This window comes from Malania oleifera, chromosome 5 (assembly GCF_029873635.1).
Source record: "Malania oleifera isolate guangnan ecotype guangnan chromosome 5, ASM2987363v1, whole genome shotgun sequence".
Taxonomy (NCBI): Eukaryota; Viridiplantae; Streptophyta; class Magnoliopsida; order Santalales; family Ximeniaceae; genus Malania; species Malania oleifera.
In genome coordinates, this window is record NC_080421.1 from 18,233,312 (window position 1) to 18,254,132 (window position 20,821).

At 35.1% G+C, this 20,821-nt stretch overlaps 2 protein-coding genes across 3 annotated transcripts; both read left to right on the top strand.

Annotated features, from left to right (window-relative positions):
* The first annotated feature begins 242 nt into the window (after positions 1-242).
* LOC131154892 (leucine-rich repeat extensin-like protein 3) lies at positions 243-7,849 on the top strand. Of its 2 annotated transcripts, XM_058107703.1 has the most exons (7): positions 243-457; positions 611-715; positions 862-988; positions 1,120-1,191; positions 6,993-7,038; positions 7,133-7,421; positions 7,513-7,849. In XM_058107703.1, exons 1-7 carry the CDS (start codon positions 415-417, stop codon positions 7,548-7,550), a joined length of 720 nt encoding a protein of 239 aa, XP_057963686.1. In that variant the 5' UTR covers positions 243-414; the 3' UTR covers positions 7,551-7,849. The 2 variants fall into 2 exon arrangements, with proteins under 2 accessions (XP_057963686.1, XP_057963685.1); XM_058107702.1 differs by having other exon boundaries at positions 247-457; positions 7,133-7,849.
* A 7,741-nt stretch (positions 7,850-15,590) lies between these two features.
* On the top strand, positions 15,591-17,705 carry LOC131154893 (cyclin-D3-1). The gene is made up of 4 exons (XM_058107704.1): positions 15,591-16,340; positions 16,442-16,643; positions 16,761-16,891; positions 16,999-17,705. The coding sequence occupies exons 1-4, from the start codon at positions 15,792-15,794 to the stop codon at positions 17,287-17,289; spliced, it is 1,173 nt and encodes a 390-aa protein (XP_057963687.1). The 5' UTR covers positions 15,591-15,791; the 3' UTR covers positions 17,290-17,705.
* The last annotated feature ends 3,116 nt before the right edge of the window (positions 17,706-20,821 follow it).

The following is a 20,821-nucleotide window of genomic DNA, read 5'->3' on the forward strand; positions in this document are numbered from 1 at the left end:
CTCTTATGCTGTGTTTCGAAATATGAATTTCGAACCTTAAATTTAGATTTGAACAGATTTGAGCAAATTTTAATATAATTTTGTACTGTATTTTATTCAAATTCAATAAAAATTCAAATTCAAGAGCTCACCAAATATTAAATTAAAAATTTTTAAACTAAATTTTATTTTTTCAAGATCTATTAATAAAAAAGTATTTAATATTTTATATATATATATATATATATATGTATATATTTTTCAATTGGCGCGTGTACGCGGTTGTGAATGGGTGGCCCGGGGCCCTGGGGCTTATCCGGAATATTCTTTCTGGTTTCTTCCCCTGACCTCGTCGTCATCGTCATTACATTATAAAGGAGCTCTCGGTGCTCAATGCGCTTGTAGTTCAAATTACACGCTGTACTTGCTCTTCAAATGTCGAAGTCTGGGATCCAAGGCCAAATTCTCGAAGTCACAGGTATCCCTTTTCTCCGTACCCTCTTCTTCCCCTAAACAATCATATATTTCAAAACCCATCACCATTTTTTGCATTTTCTCCTTTTTTTCTTCTTAATCAGTTTCTGAATTTTTTTTTTTTGGGTTTTATTTTTTTGATTTTGTTCGATTGCAGTTGTTGGGGGTAATAAGTTGAAAGACACAGAATGGATCTCAAGGCAAGATCCCTACGTTTGCCTTGAGTACGGTAGCACCAAGTTCCGTACCAGAACCTGTACAGGTGCTTTTCAAACCCTTTTCCCACTGTTCCTGATACGTTGATGTTTTACCAAAATGGGGAAAATCAGAAATTTTGTCGATGATTGTTATCTTTGAAAAAGGTTACGCAAACTCATTTGGATTTTCTTTTTCTTTTGGGTATTTCAGACGGTGGCAAAAGCCCTACCTTCCAGGAGAAGTTCGTTTTTACTCTTATTGAAGGCCTTAAGGAGCTGAATCTTGCCGTCTGGAACAGCAATACCCTTACTTTTGACGATTTCATAGGCAGCGGAAAGTAATTGTCTTCAACTCTTCATCAATTATGCTTGAGAAAACCATATTTGTGTTTTTTGAAAAGAAGTATTTTCGTGGGTTATTGTTCTGATTTCAAATTGGTAATCTGCTTCTGGGTTTTTCTGCCATCAGGGTTCAGCTCTTGAAAGTTCTTTCCAGTGGTTTTGACGACAGTTGTTGGCCCCTTCAGACCAAAACCGGCAGGTACAGGGAATTCTGAATCTTTGTGAAATTTATGGCCAAATCCAGACTTGAGTAGGGCTAGATTACTCCAGAATAAGGCAGAACTAGGTTTAGGAATAGGCCACAAAAATAGAACTCCATGGGCATTAGCTGCTTTTGGATTATGATCCAACTTGTCTAAAATGGAAGATGTAAGGTGTTGAGATATGGATCAAATAAATAAAATGCACAGCGGAATAAATACAACAAGTAAATGAAACACAGTCAGAACAAGAACAATAATAAGATTTACGTGGTTCGGTAAAGTCTACATCCATGAAAGCAGTGACACATAAATTTCACTATGGAAATCACAAAGTACACAATACACTTCTATGACCACTCTCTCTATCAATATATGCTTAGAATGACATATATAATAGTCCCTTGGAGGTTTCCCTCCGATTACCCAACCACCTCAACATTCAAATTCAAAATTTAAAAAATTACTCGCAGCTCAGAACTTCTCGTCGACAAGAACAAGAGATTCGTCGACAAGACCAAGAAGAACACTCGTCGACGAATCATTCCACTCGTTGACGATCTCATTTTTTTGCTCTTGATATCTTAAAAACTCTATACTTTTGGGTCTCTTGGGATCTTCTCGTCGATGAGCACAAGACACTCGTTGACGAGTCCTTGCTGTTTCCTCGTCGATAATCACAGGACATTCGTCGACGAACCCTTGCTGTGCTGCCCTTTCATGTTTTTTTTTTTCTTTTTTGTTTATGAAATTCAAAGTATAAGAGCCACACCACAAACAACAATCTCCACCTTTGCGATTATACGTTTCTTAGGAGAATCTCGAAAAACATGTCTAACTGCACCACCTTGAACTTGAAACGCTTGGTTGGGTATGTCTCCCTTCTATCACTTGGAGACATGGAGTAAGTCCAAGAAATACTTGAACTTCTCAGAAGTAACTGATTTCGTCAAAATATCCGCTGCATTTTCAGGCATGTGAACTTTCTCCAGCGCAAGCTCACCTAAAGCAATCAATTCCCTAACTTTGTGGAACTTCACATCAATGTGCTTGGTTCTAGCATGGTATATTTGATTCTTTGTCAAGTAAATGACACTCTGACTATCACAATGGAACAACACTCCATCTTATTGTAACTCCAGCTCTCTAACTAAACCAGTAATTCATAAGACTTCCTTTGCAACTTCGGAAATTGTCATATATTCTACCTCAGTCGTAGATAATGCTACCAGAGACTGTACCTTGGATCTCCAACACACCGGTCCTCCTACAAGAGTAAACACATATCCCGTTGTAGACTTTCTGTCATTCATATCTCCAGCATAATCAGCATCAACAAACCCCATAATTGAAGGACGAGCCTGTTGCTTGTCGAACATGATCCCATATCCGGATGTACCCCATAAGTATCTAAGTATTCATTTGACGGCTTTCCAATACTGTCTGCCTGGATTTGAAAGAAACTTACTTACCACGCTCACTGCATGAGTCAAATCTGGCCTCATAGACACCATGACATACATTAAACTCCCCATAGCACTAGCATTGGGGACCTTCGACATGTCTCGGATTTCTTCATCCGTACTTTGACAATCTGCAGTAGATAACTTGAAATGATTCTCCAGAGGTGTACACACCAGTTTTGCATCAGCGATGCTAAACCTCTTCAACACCTTCTATACATAACCGCCCTGAGATAACCATAACCTCCCTGCAGTTTTGCCATGGCGAATCTCCATCCCAAGTATTTTCTTGACTGAGTCAAGATCCTTCATGTCAAATTCCTTATACAATATATCCTTTAACTGATTCATCTTAGTTAAATCCTTTGCAACTATCAACATGTCATCAACGTATAATAACAAGAAAATAAGAGAACCATCCTCAAGTTTGTTCACATAGATGCAACTGTCATCCTCATACCTCTTGTAGCCAATCTTGATCATGTAAGAATCAAACTGTTTATACCATTGCCTTGGAGACTATTTCAGTCCATAAAGAGATTTCTTCAACCTACAAACAAAATTTTCTTTTCCCGGTTCAATGAATCCCTTCAGCTGTATCATGTAGATTTGTTCCTCTAAGTCACTGTGAAGAAATGCCGTCTTCACGTCCATTTGTTCTAAATGAAGATCATAATGGGCTATCAACCTCAACACAATTCTGATAGTAGTATGTCGGACTACTGGAGAAAAAATCTCATCATAATTTATCTCCTTCTTCTATGAGTATCCTTTTGCTACCAATCGTGCCTTAAATTTTTCTCATTCTTCTTCTGAAATTGCTTCCTTCTTCCTATATATCCATTTTCAATGTATCGGTCTCTTTCCTTGAAGCTCCACCAAATCTCAAGTTTGGTTCTTATATAGTGATTTCATCTCCTCAATCATTTCACCTATCCACCTATCTTTCTCTTGGCCGTGCACTGTCTCTTGAAAAGTAGTTGGATGGTTGCAACTAGTAAGGAAAACATAAGATACTAACTTTTCAAATCCATACCTTGGTGGAGGCTTAATAGTGCGTTTGGATCTCTGTATAGGAATATCGTCGACTTGTTGGTTTCCCGAATTAGAACTCCATGCAACCATAGGACCATGATCATTTTCATTGCCTTGAGCTTCTAACTTCACCTACACAACATATTCATCATTGCTCTAGCTTTCTGATTCCTGTTTCTGTTCATCATACTTTTGAGTACGCTCTACCATAGCCTTTTCATCAAAGACTACATCCCTGCTGATCACTACGTTGTTTGCCATTAGGTCCCATAGCTTGTACCCCTTCACACCTTCTAGATATCCCAAAAAGATGCAACGATGAGATTTTGGGTCAAGCTTAGACTTCTCCTCACTAGATACGTGAACATAGGCTGGACACCCGAATACCTTCAATTCGGAGTAGTCTACTGCATTTTCCGTTAAAACCTCTTCTGCCACTCTACCCTCTAGTAATGCCCTTGGTGATTGGTTTATCAGAAAACAAGCCATACTCACTGCCTCAGCCCAGAAGTTCTTTGGTAGTCCTGCATTTAATTTGAGACACCGAACCCTTTCATTAAGAGTCCCGTTCATCCATTCTGCGACACCATTTTGCTGAGGTGTCTGACGAACTGTAAAGTGTCTCTTGATTCCCTATTTCGCACAAAACTCCATAAACTGAGAATTAGCGTACTCGGTCCCATTATCCAACCTTAAGTATTTGATTCTCTTCCCTGTCAAGTTTTCCACTTCAGCCTTCCAAATCTTAAACTTGACAAACGTATTTGATTTGTGACGCATGAAGTAAACTCAGACCTTCCATGAGTAATTATCAATGAAACTCACATAATACACATGTCCACCCTTTGATGCAACTCTAATCGGACCCAAAACATCTGAATGCACATAATTAAGAATACCCATTGTCTTGTGTTTAGTTTATCTGGACTTTACCTTGTTCTGTTTTCTAAGAACACAAATCCTGCAAAATTTTAGCTGACATGATTTTAAGCCCTTCAAAAGTTTTCTCTTGTGTAACTCTTTCATGTCGTGTTCCCTCATATGCCTAAGGCGCATATGGCATAAGACAATTTCATCTGATTCAGCACTATGGCTGCAGCTCTACCTACAACGGTAGTTCCTTGCAATGTTTAGATAATTTCATCCAGATTCTGCACTTTCATTACAGTCAAATCATAGAATTGAAATTGTAACTAACAAATCATTGAATTAAGCCCTCTTATAGCAAGTCCAACTAAAATTGATAGGATTTTCAGATGAAATTCACAGCATGGAGATTAAAGGACATTTTTGACAACAAATTATATGTATATTTCAAACATGAGAATTCAACTGAATTTTGGGGTTTAATACAACACGCCAAATGTATAATTTCGTAAACGATCATTCAAAAATTAAATAAATTCTATTTCCATTTGAATTCCAAATAAGGTTTTAATAAGAATGATGCAAGAAACTTACATCCATAATGAGTTGCATGGAATGACATCCATGAAGGTGATATTCCTCCCCACTGATTTCAACCTTGTCTTCCATCGTACAACAATAAAAACAACAAACCAAGCCTTAAGTCCCACTAGGTGGTGTGAGTTACATGAATCTTTTCCACCAATTTACACAATCATGGGCAATTTCCTCTAGTAAATTCAGGGCTATTAAATTCATACTCACTATCTCGTTCCATGTTATTGTAGGTCTATCCCTACCCCTTTTTTTGGTCCCTCATAGTAACTAGCTCTCTACTCACTTGCGCACACTAGTTGCCTATGTTGTAAATGCCCAAACCATCTGAGTTGTCCCTCCCTTATCTTCTACAGGAGTTATGCCTAATTTAGTACGAATATGTTCATTCTTAATTTATCTTTTAGCATTATACCACTCATCCACTGTAGCATTCTCATCTCAACAATTTTTACTTTTTGAATATGTTGTTTCTTAGTGACCCAACATTTTGATCCATACAACATAGCTAGTCTTACAATCGTTCTATAGAAGTCTCCTTTTAATTTTAAGGGTATTCTACAATCACATAGCATGCTTGAAGTTCTTCTCCATTTTACCCAACTTACTTTAACTCTATCCATTACATTTTTTTCAATTTCTCCTTCAACTTACATAATAGATCCAAGGTATTGAAATCTACTAGCTTGGTTGATTTTTTGACCATCAAGTTTAACCATTTGTCCAATATTCCTTCTATTATGACTGAAATTACGTTTCATATATTTTTTATTTTTACTTATCCTAAAACCTCTAGATTCTAAAGCTTTTCTCCATAATTCTAACTTAGATTCTACTCCACCCCTAGTTTCATCAACCTTGTCCTTCATCTTTGAAGGACAAAATGGAAATCGTAATTTTTCAAAGTCTAATGGTCTCTCTGTACAACTCATTGGTTCTCTTAATTGATCGAGTTGGATATGATTGTAGTGCTTAGGGGTGGATTTTGGAAACACTAATCATACCTGTTGTAAAGTCCTTCCTCTCTTTGTTTCATTTGTGCTGTGCTCGATGAAGAAGACACAGGGTTTTTATGTGCCATGCATTCCTGCCATTTGTATTCACACAGAAACATTATGTTGTTTCAAACAAATATGCATTGCTTTATGTCTTTTGACATTGTGAATGCATCTAATTTTACATTTCCTGAAGTAATAATGAAGGTCCTTTTGTGCATGTGTCTTGTTAGATTTTGTGAATTTCTTGAATTAGGCTTCCTACTAATTCATTTTGTGAGCTAGCTTAAATTCTTTTAAATCATCCAAAAAATCATCATATGTTTAGGACTAAAGGAAGACTTGATAAATTGTCTTGAGCACCTTTCATGATTCAGTGACATTGTGCATCTACTGAACCAGTGATCATCTGTCAACATGTGGATCTTCCTGAACTGCTATGCCCCTTTACCCTGGATTACTGTATATAATAGATGCATTCCACCCTTATAAAAGTATTTTTCTTTATGCAGTTAGTATATTTGGGACTGGTGTTAGAAACTGTTTGAATGATGACCCTTGTGCAGGGTATTAGCATACTTATGCTGAGGGGGGAAAGAAGCCTGAAAGCTAGATTTTGTTCTTGAAAATTTTTATAATTACCTGTTGCTAATTTAGCTATGTTAGCAATTCAATCTAAAACTGTCCTACCTTATTTGCATTTGAAATGTGGTAATATGTTATCTCGTGTCATGCACATTATTTTGCATAAAAGATGGTTCAAAAAGATTGAATCAATTACACTTCTGAATTAATTAAATGAACTATTGAGTTCCATCTTATGAAGCGTGTTTTATTGCATTTCAGATATGCAGGAGAAATTCGGCTTATATTGCATTATGCAAATGCAAATGTGAGTTGCATATTAGTGCCTCCATAGGTTATTCCCTAAGGTTATGTTATATTTTAGCCAATAACTGTGTTCTACATTGTTTTGGCTCTTGCAGAAACCATCGGCAAGCTGTGCCCCATCTGCACCACCATATTTAACACCGCCCGGACCACAAGTTCCTCCGTACTGTGCACCCCCACCAGTATCTGCAGTTTCTTACCCACAGCCAGTGGCAGCCTACCCAACCCCATCTCCCTATCCTTCATTCCCTCCTAATCCAGCAGTTTATGCACCATATCCACCCCCTCAGGCAGCTGCTTATCCCCAATTATATCCACCACCTTCGGCATATCCTCCACCGCCATATCCACCCCCTCATGTTGCACCCTATTATCCTCCGCCTGGTATGTTTATCTACTTGCACCATACTTCTGCCAGTTTTAGCACCTGTGCATCACATTGTTAATTGCTAACTCTCTTATATTTGTCAACTAGGTCCATATCCTGGAGCTTATCCACCACCGCCATACTGAGAGGTTCCTCCATGATCATGTGTGAGAGCAGGACCCATCCAAAATTTTAGGGATTGTATGCTAGTTGCTTGTGTAGATTTTACGGATGTAGCTTGGTAGGTTTGACATTTTCATACTCCCAATAAGGAATTCTGTTTCTATTTTGTTAACTGTTCATATATTCTCAGTGTCGCAAGATCTTTGATGCATGTTTCTGTGTTTCCTACTCGCTTTCTATTTTTAATTTCTTTGATTTGTAAGGTATATTGTATTCTCTATTCATTCAGAAATACCTATAAGGAGAATTTTGAGTTATGCAAGCCTTTGGGGCCAATTCTCTATCCTGTAGGAGCTTATATAATTTCATGTGTTGACAGCCTACCGAGTGGTAGGAGTTTACCGAATGGTAGGAGTTTTATCGATAGCCTATGATTTAACTTTGTTTCAAAGTTGGGAATGAGGCCCCCTCAAAAACCAGGACCATTCCTAATATATATACATGTGTCGTTCAAAACAACAAATGCATGTGGTTTACTTGATTACGACGGTGTTTATCAGAAAATGCCAACAACCTAGTGCACCACTTCTCAATTTTTTGTTTGATGTTAAATTTAACAATAATGCGATTCATTATGGGTTCATGTGGCAAGGCAGAGAGAGGTGCACTGCGAGGCTTGCAGTGGAGTACTGCTTGCCATGTGGCCTGTGATGGTCATACAATTTTTTTAAATTTAACTGGGGCAATGTATTAATACATTAATTTTTTTATATAGATATTTTTTTATTAATTAAAATAGAGAATTGTCATATCATAAAATCAGTCATTATGAATTTACTCACAAAAAGGAAAGTCTCGTGTGTTTAAAAACACTTGACGTTTCTCTTCCGAGATATTAAGCGTTATCGCATAGTCTTCACTACAATATATACGAGAGACCCTTGCATTTTGCTGTACTCCGGTCCTATTCCTGTTTCATGAACTGGGAAACATAGAGAGTGTATGCTGTACTCCGATCCTGTTCCTGTTTCATCCATAGCCATTGTTGATTGTGGGGAGTGGGAGGGGGGAGAAGAGCTTCAGGTTGGTGGCGGTGGGAGGGTCAAAAAGAATAAAACCCAAAGACTTCCATGCCAAATTCCCAATCTAGCAACGGATAGCTTTTGTCAAAGCCATATGGATGGATGGAAGCTATTATTATTATTATTATTATTAGTAGTAGTAGTAGTGTAGTGTGCCGGTTCAATGTTGTAGGCAGTGGATGACAATTGAACATCATCAGTTGCTTCGTGCATTGTTCAAAAGGAGGTCATCAATTAACACTCTACATATCCACAGTTGACAAAAGTTCCTTGGGAGAATGATTTTTTCTCATTTTTATCATGACATTAGCTTTCACTTGGTGACGGTCTAAAGGAGAATGATTTTGGTTTCTAAAATGGATGAAAAGTGATGGGAAGGTGAATAGTAGTAAGATTATTAGTTGGTTTGCTTTAATATTGATTTTCCTTCTCTCAGCAAAATTGTCGAGAGAATGTTTACATAAGAGATCTTAGATTTGGAGTTACATTGGATTTGAATAAGATGTCGTATAAAATTGTATTGAAATTTGTTCAAATTCACTCAAATTTAAATTTAAGAGCTGAAATCTATATGTCTAAATACTACCTTAATATTTTAACGCGAAACATTTTGTTCAAATTGAGTTTTCAATTTATACAAAACTACATAGTGGATATGATCTTTTCAAGTTGAATAGAAGAAATGGGGTTCATGTCTAATTTCCATGGAAAGTACTAAATTATTTGAGTTGACCAATGGGACATGGATGGGTACATTGTTGATTTATTTTTCATGGAATGACTCATTGGTAAGGACGGAGAAAGGCCCAAAGAAGTCATCAATTTGATTTTCCTTTGGGTCTTCCTCGTAAGAGCAAGTCCAATTCTCCAATATTTGCTTAAGTGACTTTATTGTCACGTGTTGCATGTCTTGAACTGCATTAAAATGTACCTTCAAATCAAAATTCTACTTCTTATGTCCTGATCCTATTTGAATTCACCTTGCCAACTTAGATGTTCAACTTACAAACTATCGAATTTGATACCACTTGTTAGCTTTAGGGGGAGTTTTCATATGCAGGGAATCATCATATATGAGCTTGCTATACATTGGTGAACACCAACTTTATGCCAAAGCTTAAGCATTTAAATCTTGAGTCTAATCATTATATAAACACCAATCATCCATTAAAATTTTCGAGCGTAAGATAAACTCATAAGTGTAATTCTCAATCTTTTGGATATTTGAAGATTTTCCAAAAAGACATGCATAGCAGTTTTGTAATATTTGAAAATAATTAATAACATTTGTGCATTATCTGTTTGTTAATCATCTCCTATAAAAATGGGAGAAGAACTCATAGGGGGTGATTCTTCTACATTAAGATTAGGACTAGTCAATAGAATCTCTCCTCCTTCCCTATCCACAAGTAGGCGAGGCACCTGTGATGGCGAACAATTCCTTGTGCATGCACCATTGAAGGAAGAAAATATCTTTCTCTTGGTCATTTACTGGTTTAACAATTCCTTGGTTTGTTCTCTTTTCACCGTCTAAGCAATGTTAGTGATATGACCAATTTGTGAAAACGACAACACAACTCTTATTGTGTAAAGTAAATTATAAGTGAACGATACATCTTTCTATGGTTATAGTGCATCTTTTCTTCTCAAGTTCATTATCTAAGAGGGGCTCATTTTACATTTGACGATACCACTGTTCACATTGAAACTTATCAACGAATAGTGTCTGAGCTTATATTTTTGGAGGCCATTAGGGTTCATTCGCTTTATCTTTTAGGAATTTAAACTTTTTATCAATATAAACATTAAGCCATCATCGGAGATAAATTGACACCAAAATCAAGTATGATTCTACTTAAAACTTCTTGAGAAGCTAGTATCATTTTTTAAACATGAAGGCGAGTTGCCCATATTTTTTTGGTAGATAGTAAGAAAGGTCAGTGTATTTCATTGAACATTCCAAAACAAAAAAAAAAAGTGCTAAGGCCCTCACCATGGGATGGGTCTGCACGAGAAGATTCCTCTAACAGAGGCAACCACTTCATTAAAATAAAGCTTGCTAAGAAGAAAAAGGATGGATGCAGCTAAAATGGCAAGTAGTTGAAAAACAGAGCATGATTATTGGTTAAGTTGAAAGGAGTTGACAATATCAACACGACAAGAGGTATGGTGAAGGGCAGAGGGTCCCATGCACGAATGGTTATGCTATAGATTGCTCAAAGATATGATATGAAGGCCATGTTCATGGGATGGGAGGGAGGGGCGACTGATCATTTCAAAAAAGAGGCTTCTGTTTTTGTTTCCATACCTAAACTAGAGCTAAGGAAAAAGTAGCAGTAGTGGTAGTGGTGGAGGGTTGCATATGGTGGGGCAGTTTTGACTTCTGAACAACCTAGTGATGGAACAGCTGATGATATTACTTGTTGCATATTGTACTCCCAAGTGTTTTTTCTTTTCTTCCTTCTCATTCTTTTCTTTCTTTGGCTCAGTAGACTTTTCTTTCATAAATTCTAAATTTAAATTTGTATAAATTTATGTATGACATATATAGTATAAATTATATTAAATTTTCTCCAAACTCACACAAATATGTAACTTTGGGGTCGAAATTCATACTCTTAAATGCAATGTGGTTGTTGTTGGGAAGGATAGCATTTTCTTTTTCTAGATTTACCATGGACCAACTTGAATCAAGGATTTTGTTTGGGAAAAGGAAAAGAAAATGAAATTAAAAATTTTTACATACGATTAAAAATTAAGAAAAATCATATATTAAGGATGCGTAAAATTAAAATTTTGTTAACTAACATGGAAAAGTAAATTCTTCCCATCTTCATTTTTTTTTTCTGACATTTTTCAAATTTCAAATGGACTGTAAAGGTCTATTACGTCCCAGTTGCATAGTGAAATCCTTTTCATCCTAATTTAGTTTTAATTTTGACTACTCAGCTAAATTCTTCCCAAAGAGAGAGTGGGTTTGTCATCTTTAACATGCCTTTCATGACGATTAATTTTTAAACTTCTTATTAATATCGGGTGCTAAAATCAAAATGTCTCCTCATTTATTCGAAAACCCTACTTCCCAGGTCATCATTTTTCTTCAGCAAGCATTTGCATGTAATTAATGGCGATTTTGTGAGAGCTTAGTCTCTCATTTCTTCACTCCTTTGAGCCAAACAAGAAAGGTGCCCTTATTTTATACCTAGTTTTACCTTCTCTCAAAATTCCAATTAGAAATCTCTAACATAAAATTCTAAATACATCTCTAAATGCTAAGAAGTCTCTTACCATATTGATATTAAATGGTTGTTAATTAATTAGAAAGTCATTGAGGATATAAAGAGATTTTTTTTAAAGAAATTCTTTTTAAACTAGGTCACACTAGGTCTAGCCTATACAAAGAGAGGTACCTCGTTTCTCCTTCAATCATACCACATCCTTTATTGCTGCTACCACTCAAATTCAAATTACGGACCAACAACGTAAACGTAAATGTTTTAACACTTTAATCATCAGAATATCTCTGAAAATACTTTTTAGAAAACAGAATGCGTTCAAGAAGACTTTTTTGTTTTTTCAATTAGTGAATTTAAATTACATAACGAAGTATAACTCATCTGTCCTTTTATATTTTTGCCTTCCTTTAAAATTTGTACCAATGCCTTCAACGCACCAGAGTACCAAGTAAGCTTATGGGATGTCCCTAGCTAAGCAGGTCTTAATACTTTGAAGTGAGTAGGTGAGCTGGGGTTGGATTGAGCTGGCCACCATACCTCTCTGTCTGTATGGCTGTTATTATGGTTGTTATAATGCTATGATTATGCTTAATAATTATTATGGGAGTTAATTAAAAAATTGTTCTAAGTTATTTGAGATTCATATTTGAAAAGTGTTCTAAGTTATTTTAATATCACAATTGAGGTATTCAAAATAAAATAACCTAGTTTAATTACTTTTTTATTTTTATTTTTGTTTGCTTTTGTTTAATATATATAAAGTTTTGAAGCATATTTTTCTTTTTTTTTGGCAATCAATTTCTTATGTATACCTATATTATATGAAATTAAAGTACAGAGAGTGTAAATTATTTTGTAGATAAAAATATCGTTCTTTTAAAAAATATAACAAAATTATTTTTAAAAATTATGCTTAATCTAAATTAAGTATACAACGGTTAAAATTAGTCATAATTGTATAAAATTGTATTTAAAATATTTATTTAGATAGACTAAGATTTGAACATAAAAAATTTTGTGAATGACTTCCATTTTCTTTTTACATACCAATTAGAAATATTTTGTTTATGAAACGAAGCATTAAATAAGTTATATCAAATAATTTGCAAGAATTTATATTTTTTAATATCGTCATTGGATTCTATATGCTTGCTAGATCTTCTTGCATATCATCCCAAATACAGATTGTTAATTAACAAAGATAATTGCATAAAAAATAAATGAAAGAGGAAACGATTAAAATAGTTAATTTTGAATCGACGCATGTGCGAGCACACAAGGAAATTTTATACTAATTAGAATGATAATCAAACAATTCAATTAAAATACATGTCGGTTTATTATGTAATTTAGATATTATTTTAAGATTATGTGAATCAAAAGTATAATAGTAAGTGAAGGTATTGCAGCTTAATTAGTGAAGTTACACAAATGAGGAAGGAAACGTATATTATGTGAATTCAGGAAAAAAAATATATATCGAGTAACGATACACAATTATTATCCCAAACGGACTATTAGGTCCTATTTGGATCAAGAATTTTATTTGAGCAAAGGAAAGTGGGGAAAAAAAGGTATTTTCTATTCTATTTTCTTCCGCATCAAATAACATTAAAAATAAAAATTATTCTAATTTAATTAAAATTAAAAAAAAAATAAATGGTAATCATGTCTAAAATAAAAATTTTATTCAACAATGCAATATATTTTATTTCCCATCTCGCTTACCTTCATAATCATACAAACATGAAAATTAAGTTTCTTCTAAATTTTCTAAGTTACAAGCGAACCCTAAAAAGTATATTTCCATTTTGTCTGCACCAATTGTAAAGGTTTCACATGGTGGACAAACCATAATATAGGAATTGACAGCTTCAAAGAATTGCAATTCTAAATCTTTAGTGCTTACATCAAACAAGTTCCCCCAAGTAAAGGTTTTCTATTTTGATTTTTGCCCATAATAGGTCGTTGCAAATGTAGCTTCATTTGGGATGCAAATTTCTCAAAATTATTAACAAAGATTTCTCAAAATTGCATTTGATTAATCATTCGACATCCCTTGAAATTTCACCAATAAATTGATCCATACGATCTCAAAAGTCATTACAGAATCTCTAAATTTAAGCAACTAAAATAAGATTAGTAGAAGCATCCAAACCCTAATATGCATCAAGAGAAAAACAAAATTCTATCTGAGCTTCAATTTTATAAGTATTTGCCAGAAATAACTCTTCATGCTAAAATACCATTTCTTGATCTATCTATTTAAAGATCTTCAAGCAACGATAGTAGTTTGCAATTTTCTTGTATTTTGTGTTGGATCATTCGAGCTATTGGGAAAATGTATGACTTTGATCCATCTATCTTGATCCATTCCTCTAGTGTATTTTGGGAAAATATTTATTAATCCTTGAAGATAGATAATTTTATTAATAAAATATTAGTTATTGAGTTTGATCACTGTACCTATTTTAAATTCAAGACATATTAATTCTTAATACATACACACACATTGAAGTGATTATACATTGAAGTGATTATAAAGATTATGCGTATAATACAATCATGTCATTTGTCTTGAGCCCACGATGAATAACAGGGACCCATGTGGCAGGACACCTGCAGGTGCAACCACACAGGTGCACCCACAAGTGTTATCACGTGAGCCCTTGTCATTATGAACTCGCACCACCGACCCATTACCTATATAATATTGAATAATAAATACATATTAATACTTGTGATGGTGCATTTTAGGCAACAAAATAAAAAGATTATGGGGAAAAATTAGGGTAAGTTTAGTAGTGGAAAATAATTTTTATTCTTCATTATTAGTTTTCCAAAAATTTATTAAAAGTTAGTTAACTTTTCAATTTACAATACTTATATAAAAACATTAAAAAGTATTTATACACATCGCTTCTAGAAATAGTCTTATTTTTTATTTCTAATTTTTAAAATAATTATAAAAAACATCATTTTTTTCCTATTTTTTGAAATTGTCTAGAAAATATCTTTATATATATTTTTTAAATTTATTATTTCTAACCCTATTTTTGGGAGTATCGAATAAAATCTTGAATTTAAATTTGTTTGAGTTTAGACAAAATATATTACGAAATTATATTAATCTTTTTTTTTTAAATGCACAAAAATACAAATCTATGCTGCAAAAACTATTTTTCTCATTATATTATTTTTAAAATTTTAAAATTATTTTGAAACCTAATAATAAAGAAAGAAAGACTAATTTTCACAACCAAACTCTTCATAATTATTTTTTAAAAATAAAAATAAAAAAAATTCACAACTAAATGGGCCTAATCTTCTTATAAAAAATCTTAACACAAATATTTTTTAAAAGAGTCATGCCATATAACACGACTCCCATTAACAAGCATTTTTGTTTCTGAAATTGAAGATATGCTTTGACCCGGACAAGTTTCGTTATTAAACCGTAAGCTGAACCGGTGAGCCGACTTCTCATACGGCCTCCAAGCCAATACGTACGTATAAACCCTAAACCCTACACTTTATGTACAAAACCCTAACTACACTTTTGTAAAATGTAAATTCTTGCAGAGTGCCTCTTTATTTTGCTTCCATAAGTGGTTGTTTTCATGGGGTCCGGCTTGGTGTGTGTGCCGTAACGTTTCTGCCCGCCAACGAAACACCGAAAGCAGACATTTTTATTTTTGTAAGAAAAATTAAACCCAATTCAAATCTCAATACCCTATAAAAAAAAAAAGAAAAAGAGGACAGGTGTGAAACCCACTCTGATAAATCTTCCCCTTCTTTCACTTCTTTTTGAGAAACTCTCTGCACCAGAGAGAGAGAGAGAGAGAGAGGTCAATAGCAACAGGGCAAGAGATGGGATTAGGGTTCTCTATTTCAGTTTCTTTTGTGTAATGAGCAGAGAATTCAGACCTCTTCTTCTGGGAAGAAGATGGCAATACAACAAGAACAACAGATCAGCTCCTCTCTCCTTCTGGACGCCCTCTACTGCGAAGAAGAGAAGTGGGAAGAAGAAGAAGTAATGGGGGCAGGACTGCAGGTGGAGATTGATGAGAAATGTAGCCATGGGGATGATAATGGTAATGGTTATGGAAATGGAACATCGAACCCTTCTCTCCTTCCCCTGTTTTTGCTGGAACAAGATTTGTTCTGGGAAGACGAAGAGCTCGTGACCCTCTTCGCCAAAGAACAGCAGCAAAAACCACAAACACATCTCATCAACGCCACCATTGATGCAGAGACCGACTCTGCTCTGTCCATTGCTCGCCACGAGGCTGTTCTTTGGGCGCTAAAGGTCAATGCCCATTATGGGTTCTCTGCTCTCACGGCCATTCTGGCCATTAACTATTTAGATAGGTTCCTCTCTAGCCTCCATTTTCAGAGAGATAAGCCATGGATGATCCAGCTTGCTGCTGTGACTTGCCTCTCTCTGGCTGCAAAAGTGGAGGAGACCCAAGTGCCATTTCTTCTAGACTTCCAAGTATGTTAAAAAAATACCCTTGATTTGTGATTAGATGTTGTTTTACTTATGGGTTCTCTTTTTATGTGTCCTGGGTTTCACGAATTAGTGCCGTGTGGTAGGTGGAGGAGACAAAGTACGTGTTTGAGGCCAAGACGATTCAGAGAATGGAGCTTCTGGTGCTCTCCACTCTCCAATGGAAGATGAATCCGGTGACCCCTCTTTCGTTTCTTGATCACATCATACGAAGACTTGGCCTGAAGCACCACATCCACTGGGAGTTTCTCCGGAGATGCGAGCACCTCCTCCTCTCAGTCGTCGCTGGTGAGCATTAATGGGATTGTTCGATATTGACAAACAAGGAATTATCAATTTATTTAAGAAAGACCCATCTGATTTCTCATAATCCCAGTTGCGTTTTTCTTGTGCTTTTGCTTTCAGATTGCAGGTTCGGCCGTTATCTTCCTTCTGTGCTGGCTGCTGCCGCAATGATGCACGTCATAGAGCAAGTTGAGCCGTGCAACGCCATTGATTACCAGAACCAACTCATGGGTGTTCTCAAAATCAGCAAGGTTTGTGTTTAATTAACTCTATGAACGTTATGCTTTTTTCTTTAATTAATGTTAGGGTATACGTGGACTTGATTAATAACTCAGACTTGAATTACATTAACTTGCAGGAGGAAGCAAACGAGTGCTATGAACTAATCAAGGAACTCTCAGAGGACTCTGTTTCCCGTGGCCAAAAGAACACCATCAAGCGCAAGTATAGTCACATCAATGCTCCGGGGAGTCCCAGCGGGGTAATTGATAGGTGTTTTAGCAGCGATTGCTCGAACGATTCGTGGGCAGTTTCTTCTTCCCCCGAGCCTGTGTTGAAGAAGAAGAGCAGAACTGCCCATCAACAGCAGCACATGACATTTCCCTCGCTCAATAGGGTGTTCGTGGATGTTCTGGGGAGCCCTCCTTAATTGATTAATTAATCAATCTCTCTTTCTGTGGGGACTTGATATATAAAATATATGTTCTATTTATATTTACATAAGGTGCAAGCTGAATCGTCTTCCATGTCTGCACCTGCTGCAATCTTCCAAAGTTCAGACATTGGGAAAATTGCCATATCTGTGAGGAGGGGGAGGGAGGGAGAAGGTAGGAGTAGAGATGGGCGGTGGCAAGCATTGGCAATTGGCAGTGGAGGGAGAGGGGAAGAAAAGAGACAGAGGAGGAGCATTGAAGAATGCCTGTTTTCTGCTTCTCCATATGTATGTTTAAGGCCCTTGGCTTCTCTCTCTCTGCCTCACTGGGGTCTCTTTCCACCATACTTTATATGGACATATTATATTATCACCATAAATTCAAAAAACAAAAGTATCATTAAATTTTGTTCATTATATATCTGTACGTATTTATTTGCCTCTTCAATTCCCAATTCTCTCTCTCTCTTCTTTTGCTTTAGGAATTAGGACCCCTTCAACTTTCCAGAGAGAAATAGAGAGAGATTTTGTCTGCATGTGCAGAGAGGAACAGGGTGTCGGCCAGTGAGGTTTTGGGGTTGATTCATGTGAGACTTTTGGGGTTTGACCTCGTGAGAAGAGCCCATTTTCTTTTTTTACTTTTATAAAGATGACCATAATCGATAATCCTCGCTCAAAATTATTCAATACAAGCCGAACAGGGGAAAAACAGGGGAAAGCAGAACAGGGGAAAACACAATCATCGTCATCATCTTTCTCTCTCTCTATCTAATTTGCCTCTAAAGTCCTAGGGCCTACGGCCTAGAAAGAGAGAAGCGCTTGCTTTGTGTATGCTTACCAGTGCCATGGACAAGTTAAACCACGATCCGATGGACGAGCTGAATAATTAAAATATTTATTTTAAAATTTATTATAAGGAATTAGAATGTAAATCTATATCTTATTTAATATTAAATGAATTGATATAAATATTTATTCAAAGCATTCGTGACATATCTGTTTTTGGTAAATTTTATTTTTCTATTATTACATTCTTATTTTATTTTATTTTATTAATAAATATTCATTGAAATAAATTAATGTTACTTTTTTTTTTTAAAGATAGATTTAAATGATTTATAATTGTTTAATATAAAAATTTATTTTATCTCATTTAGTTCTCATGTATAGTGTGACATGTCCTAAATTTTCATCTTGCCATACATTAATTTTAGTTAATTTTTGTGAATTGTGTCAAAGTGATGCTCATTGAAATAAGATTCGGGAGAATTTTTGAATGTAGAAGTCTTACTTTTACAATATAGTTCTTTTGTACTTATAAATTTATGTGTGTGCATGTGTGTAGCGGGGGTTGTATTTAGGATTAACATTTTAACGCCAGATGATTTTGATTCCTAATACATTTTTTATTTTTTTTATAGTCAAAATTCTCATTCTTGGTCTTACCATTTAGGTTTCAAAATCAAATCTCATGAATCTATATTTCTATTTATTTATTTTTTTTGTTTTGATCCTCTCTTGTTTTGATGTTTTAGGCTATATAGCATGTGCTATAGAGGCCCATCAAAGTTGGCTCAAATGATAAAATTGATTTGTGATTTTAACCTTAAAGTCACACACATGTTTGATTCACGTTTGAGAGTTTATCCCGGTGAATTACCAGTAAAAGTGAGCATAATTCGAGGAAACCCGAATTAACCGACCAATTTCGGTCGATTCGGTTCGGTTACGATTTTACCAATTTTCGGTTAATCGGTTATCGGTTCGGTTAATATGAATTATCAATTCGGTTAATCGAATTGATAATTAATGATTCTAGTGATTCTACTCTTATAGTTTAATACCAAAATATCTTTTTTATTAATAAAATTAATAGATGAGATGCTTAATTAAGTTCGAATTAGTAAAAAAGTTATAATTATATTTTGTTTTTAATAATTAATTTCAAATTATTTCGGTTAAATTTGGTTAACCGAATTACCTGAAAAGGTTATTCGGTCGGGTTCGGTTCGGTGAGCTTCCTTTGTTCGGTCGGTTCGGTTATCATAAATCATTAACCGAAAATTTCGGTTAATTCGGTTAATTAACCGAATTTGGCCGAACCGACCGTTTGCTCACCCCTAATTACCAAGGGTGCATCAATGGGCTGACAACTTTCACCCCCTAAGATTTGGTGTCGCACCATAGTATCCAAAGTGACACTATGATTACTAGAGTCTCCGAGTTATAAAAAAAAAAAAAAAATTAGGGATGCAAATATATATATGCTCATAAAAATTAATGTGTGTTTTATTTTGCCCAAGTCTAGAGAATGATGATTTAAAGCAACAATAGTAACGTATTACCATATTTATTGTTAGTGTTTGGTTGTTATGAATTAATTGAACTTAATTCACCGCACCCAAGAGTATGAAGAATACCTCATATTTAAGTTTCATATTAACCTAGGTTTTTTTTTTTCCCTACACACAATAGCTATAACTACATATAGAGAAAGATCAGAATTAAAAGATAAAAGCACACAATGAAATGCATTTAGTACTTAACTTTGTCACTATATTATATATATGGAGGTCCATATTTAAGAGAATAGCCAAGCTTAAATTAAGTTCCCAATGCAATCTAAACAAATTCCAATACGCTAGACTTGTACTTGAAATTAATATACTTTCAAATTTACAATGCTTTCTTAATTTGACTTAAATGCAACCTCAATCACTTTTTAAAAATTATCTCCCCGTTTTATATACGATTTGCTATCGTTTTACTATGCCCATTTTATAATTAATTGGATAAGACTAACTTCACACTCTTCCCAATCTTTTTACCATATGTATTATAATCATAGATTAGACTAACTTCAAAATCTTTCCCAAGTTGTAGCCATAGTACCGTGAAAGTTGGGATACCCCCTCTCCAATAATATATGTATATATATGTATATAAAGTTTTAAATTCCAATGGTCATCTCTCTCTCTCTCTCTCTCTCTTAAATTCATGATGGGCATTGGAATGAGCATGCATGCCCATAGCCCTCTTTTGGAGCTTTTTTCACGTGTTATAGAATAATGATATTAAACTTTTGGACCAGCCAGGAGAGCCATCTGTCCTCAAATACCTAGCTAGCTACAGGGTCAATCCATGCATGTGTCATTTTTAATGAATTCTAAGCTATAAGATCAATTAGAATTAAATAATTTTAACATCAATTTGGCATGTATGGGAGAAGCAGTACATTGTTACATTGTGTTGTGCAGATGTCTTTAGTGGGGTTTGCTTTGTTTTCGGAAGGGTGTTTGATGCATTGATGGGGCACTCACAACACAACGCAACCCTTAAAGGTAAAAGGAGGAAAAGGTTTGGGATTTTGAATTTGGGAGACAAAATCTTTGATATTATGGGAGATGTCTTGGGCCCCTCTACCTTAGCTTAGCTTAGCTACCTACCTACCTCGATTGCTTCTCTTCTCTCCTTTAATTAAGGCTGGTAAGAGCAAAGCTAGCTTGGTAGTGTAGATGACAGCAGACCC

Excerpts from the sequence above, each read along its gene's own strand:
- LOC131154892 (XM_058107702.1), top strand. The coding sequence starts at position 415 with ATGTCGAAGTCTGGGATCCAAGGCCAAATTCTCGAAGTCACAG. Across the intron at positions 716-861 it reads CCGTACCAGAACCTGTACAG|ACGGTGGCAAAAGCCCTACC; the intron begins GTGCTTTTCAAA and ends TGGGTATTTCAG. Across the intron at positions 7,039-7,132 it reads TGCATTATGCAAATGCAAAT|AAACCATCGGCAAGCTGTGC; the intron begins GTGAGTTGCATA and ends TGGCTCTTGCAG.
- LOC131154893 (XM_058107704.1), top strand. The coding sequence starts at position 15,792 with ATGGCAATACAACAAGAACAACAGATCAGCTCCTCTCTCCTTCTGGAC. Across the intron at positions 16,644-16,760 it reads CCTCCTCTCAGTCGTCGCTG|ATTGCAGGTTCGGCCGTTAT; the intron begins GTGAGCATTAAT and ends TTTTGCTTTCAG. Across the intron at positions 16,892-16,998 it reads GTGTTCTCAAAATCAGCAAG|GAGGAAGCAAACGAGTGCTA; the intron begins GTTTGTGTTTAA and ends ATTAACTTGCAG.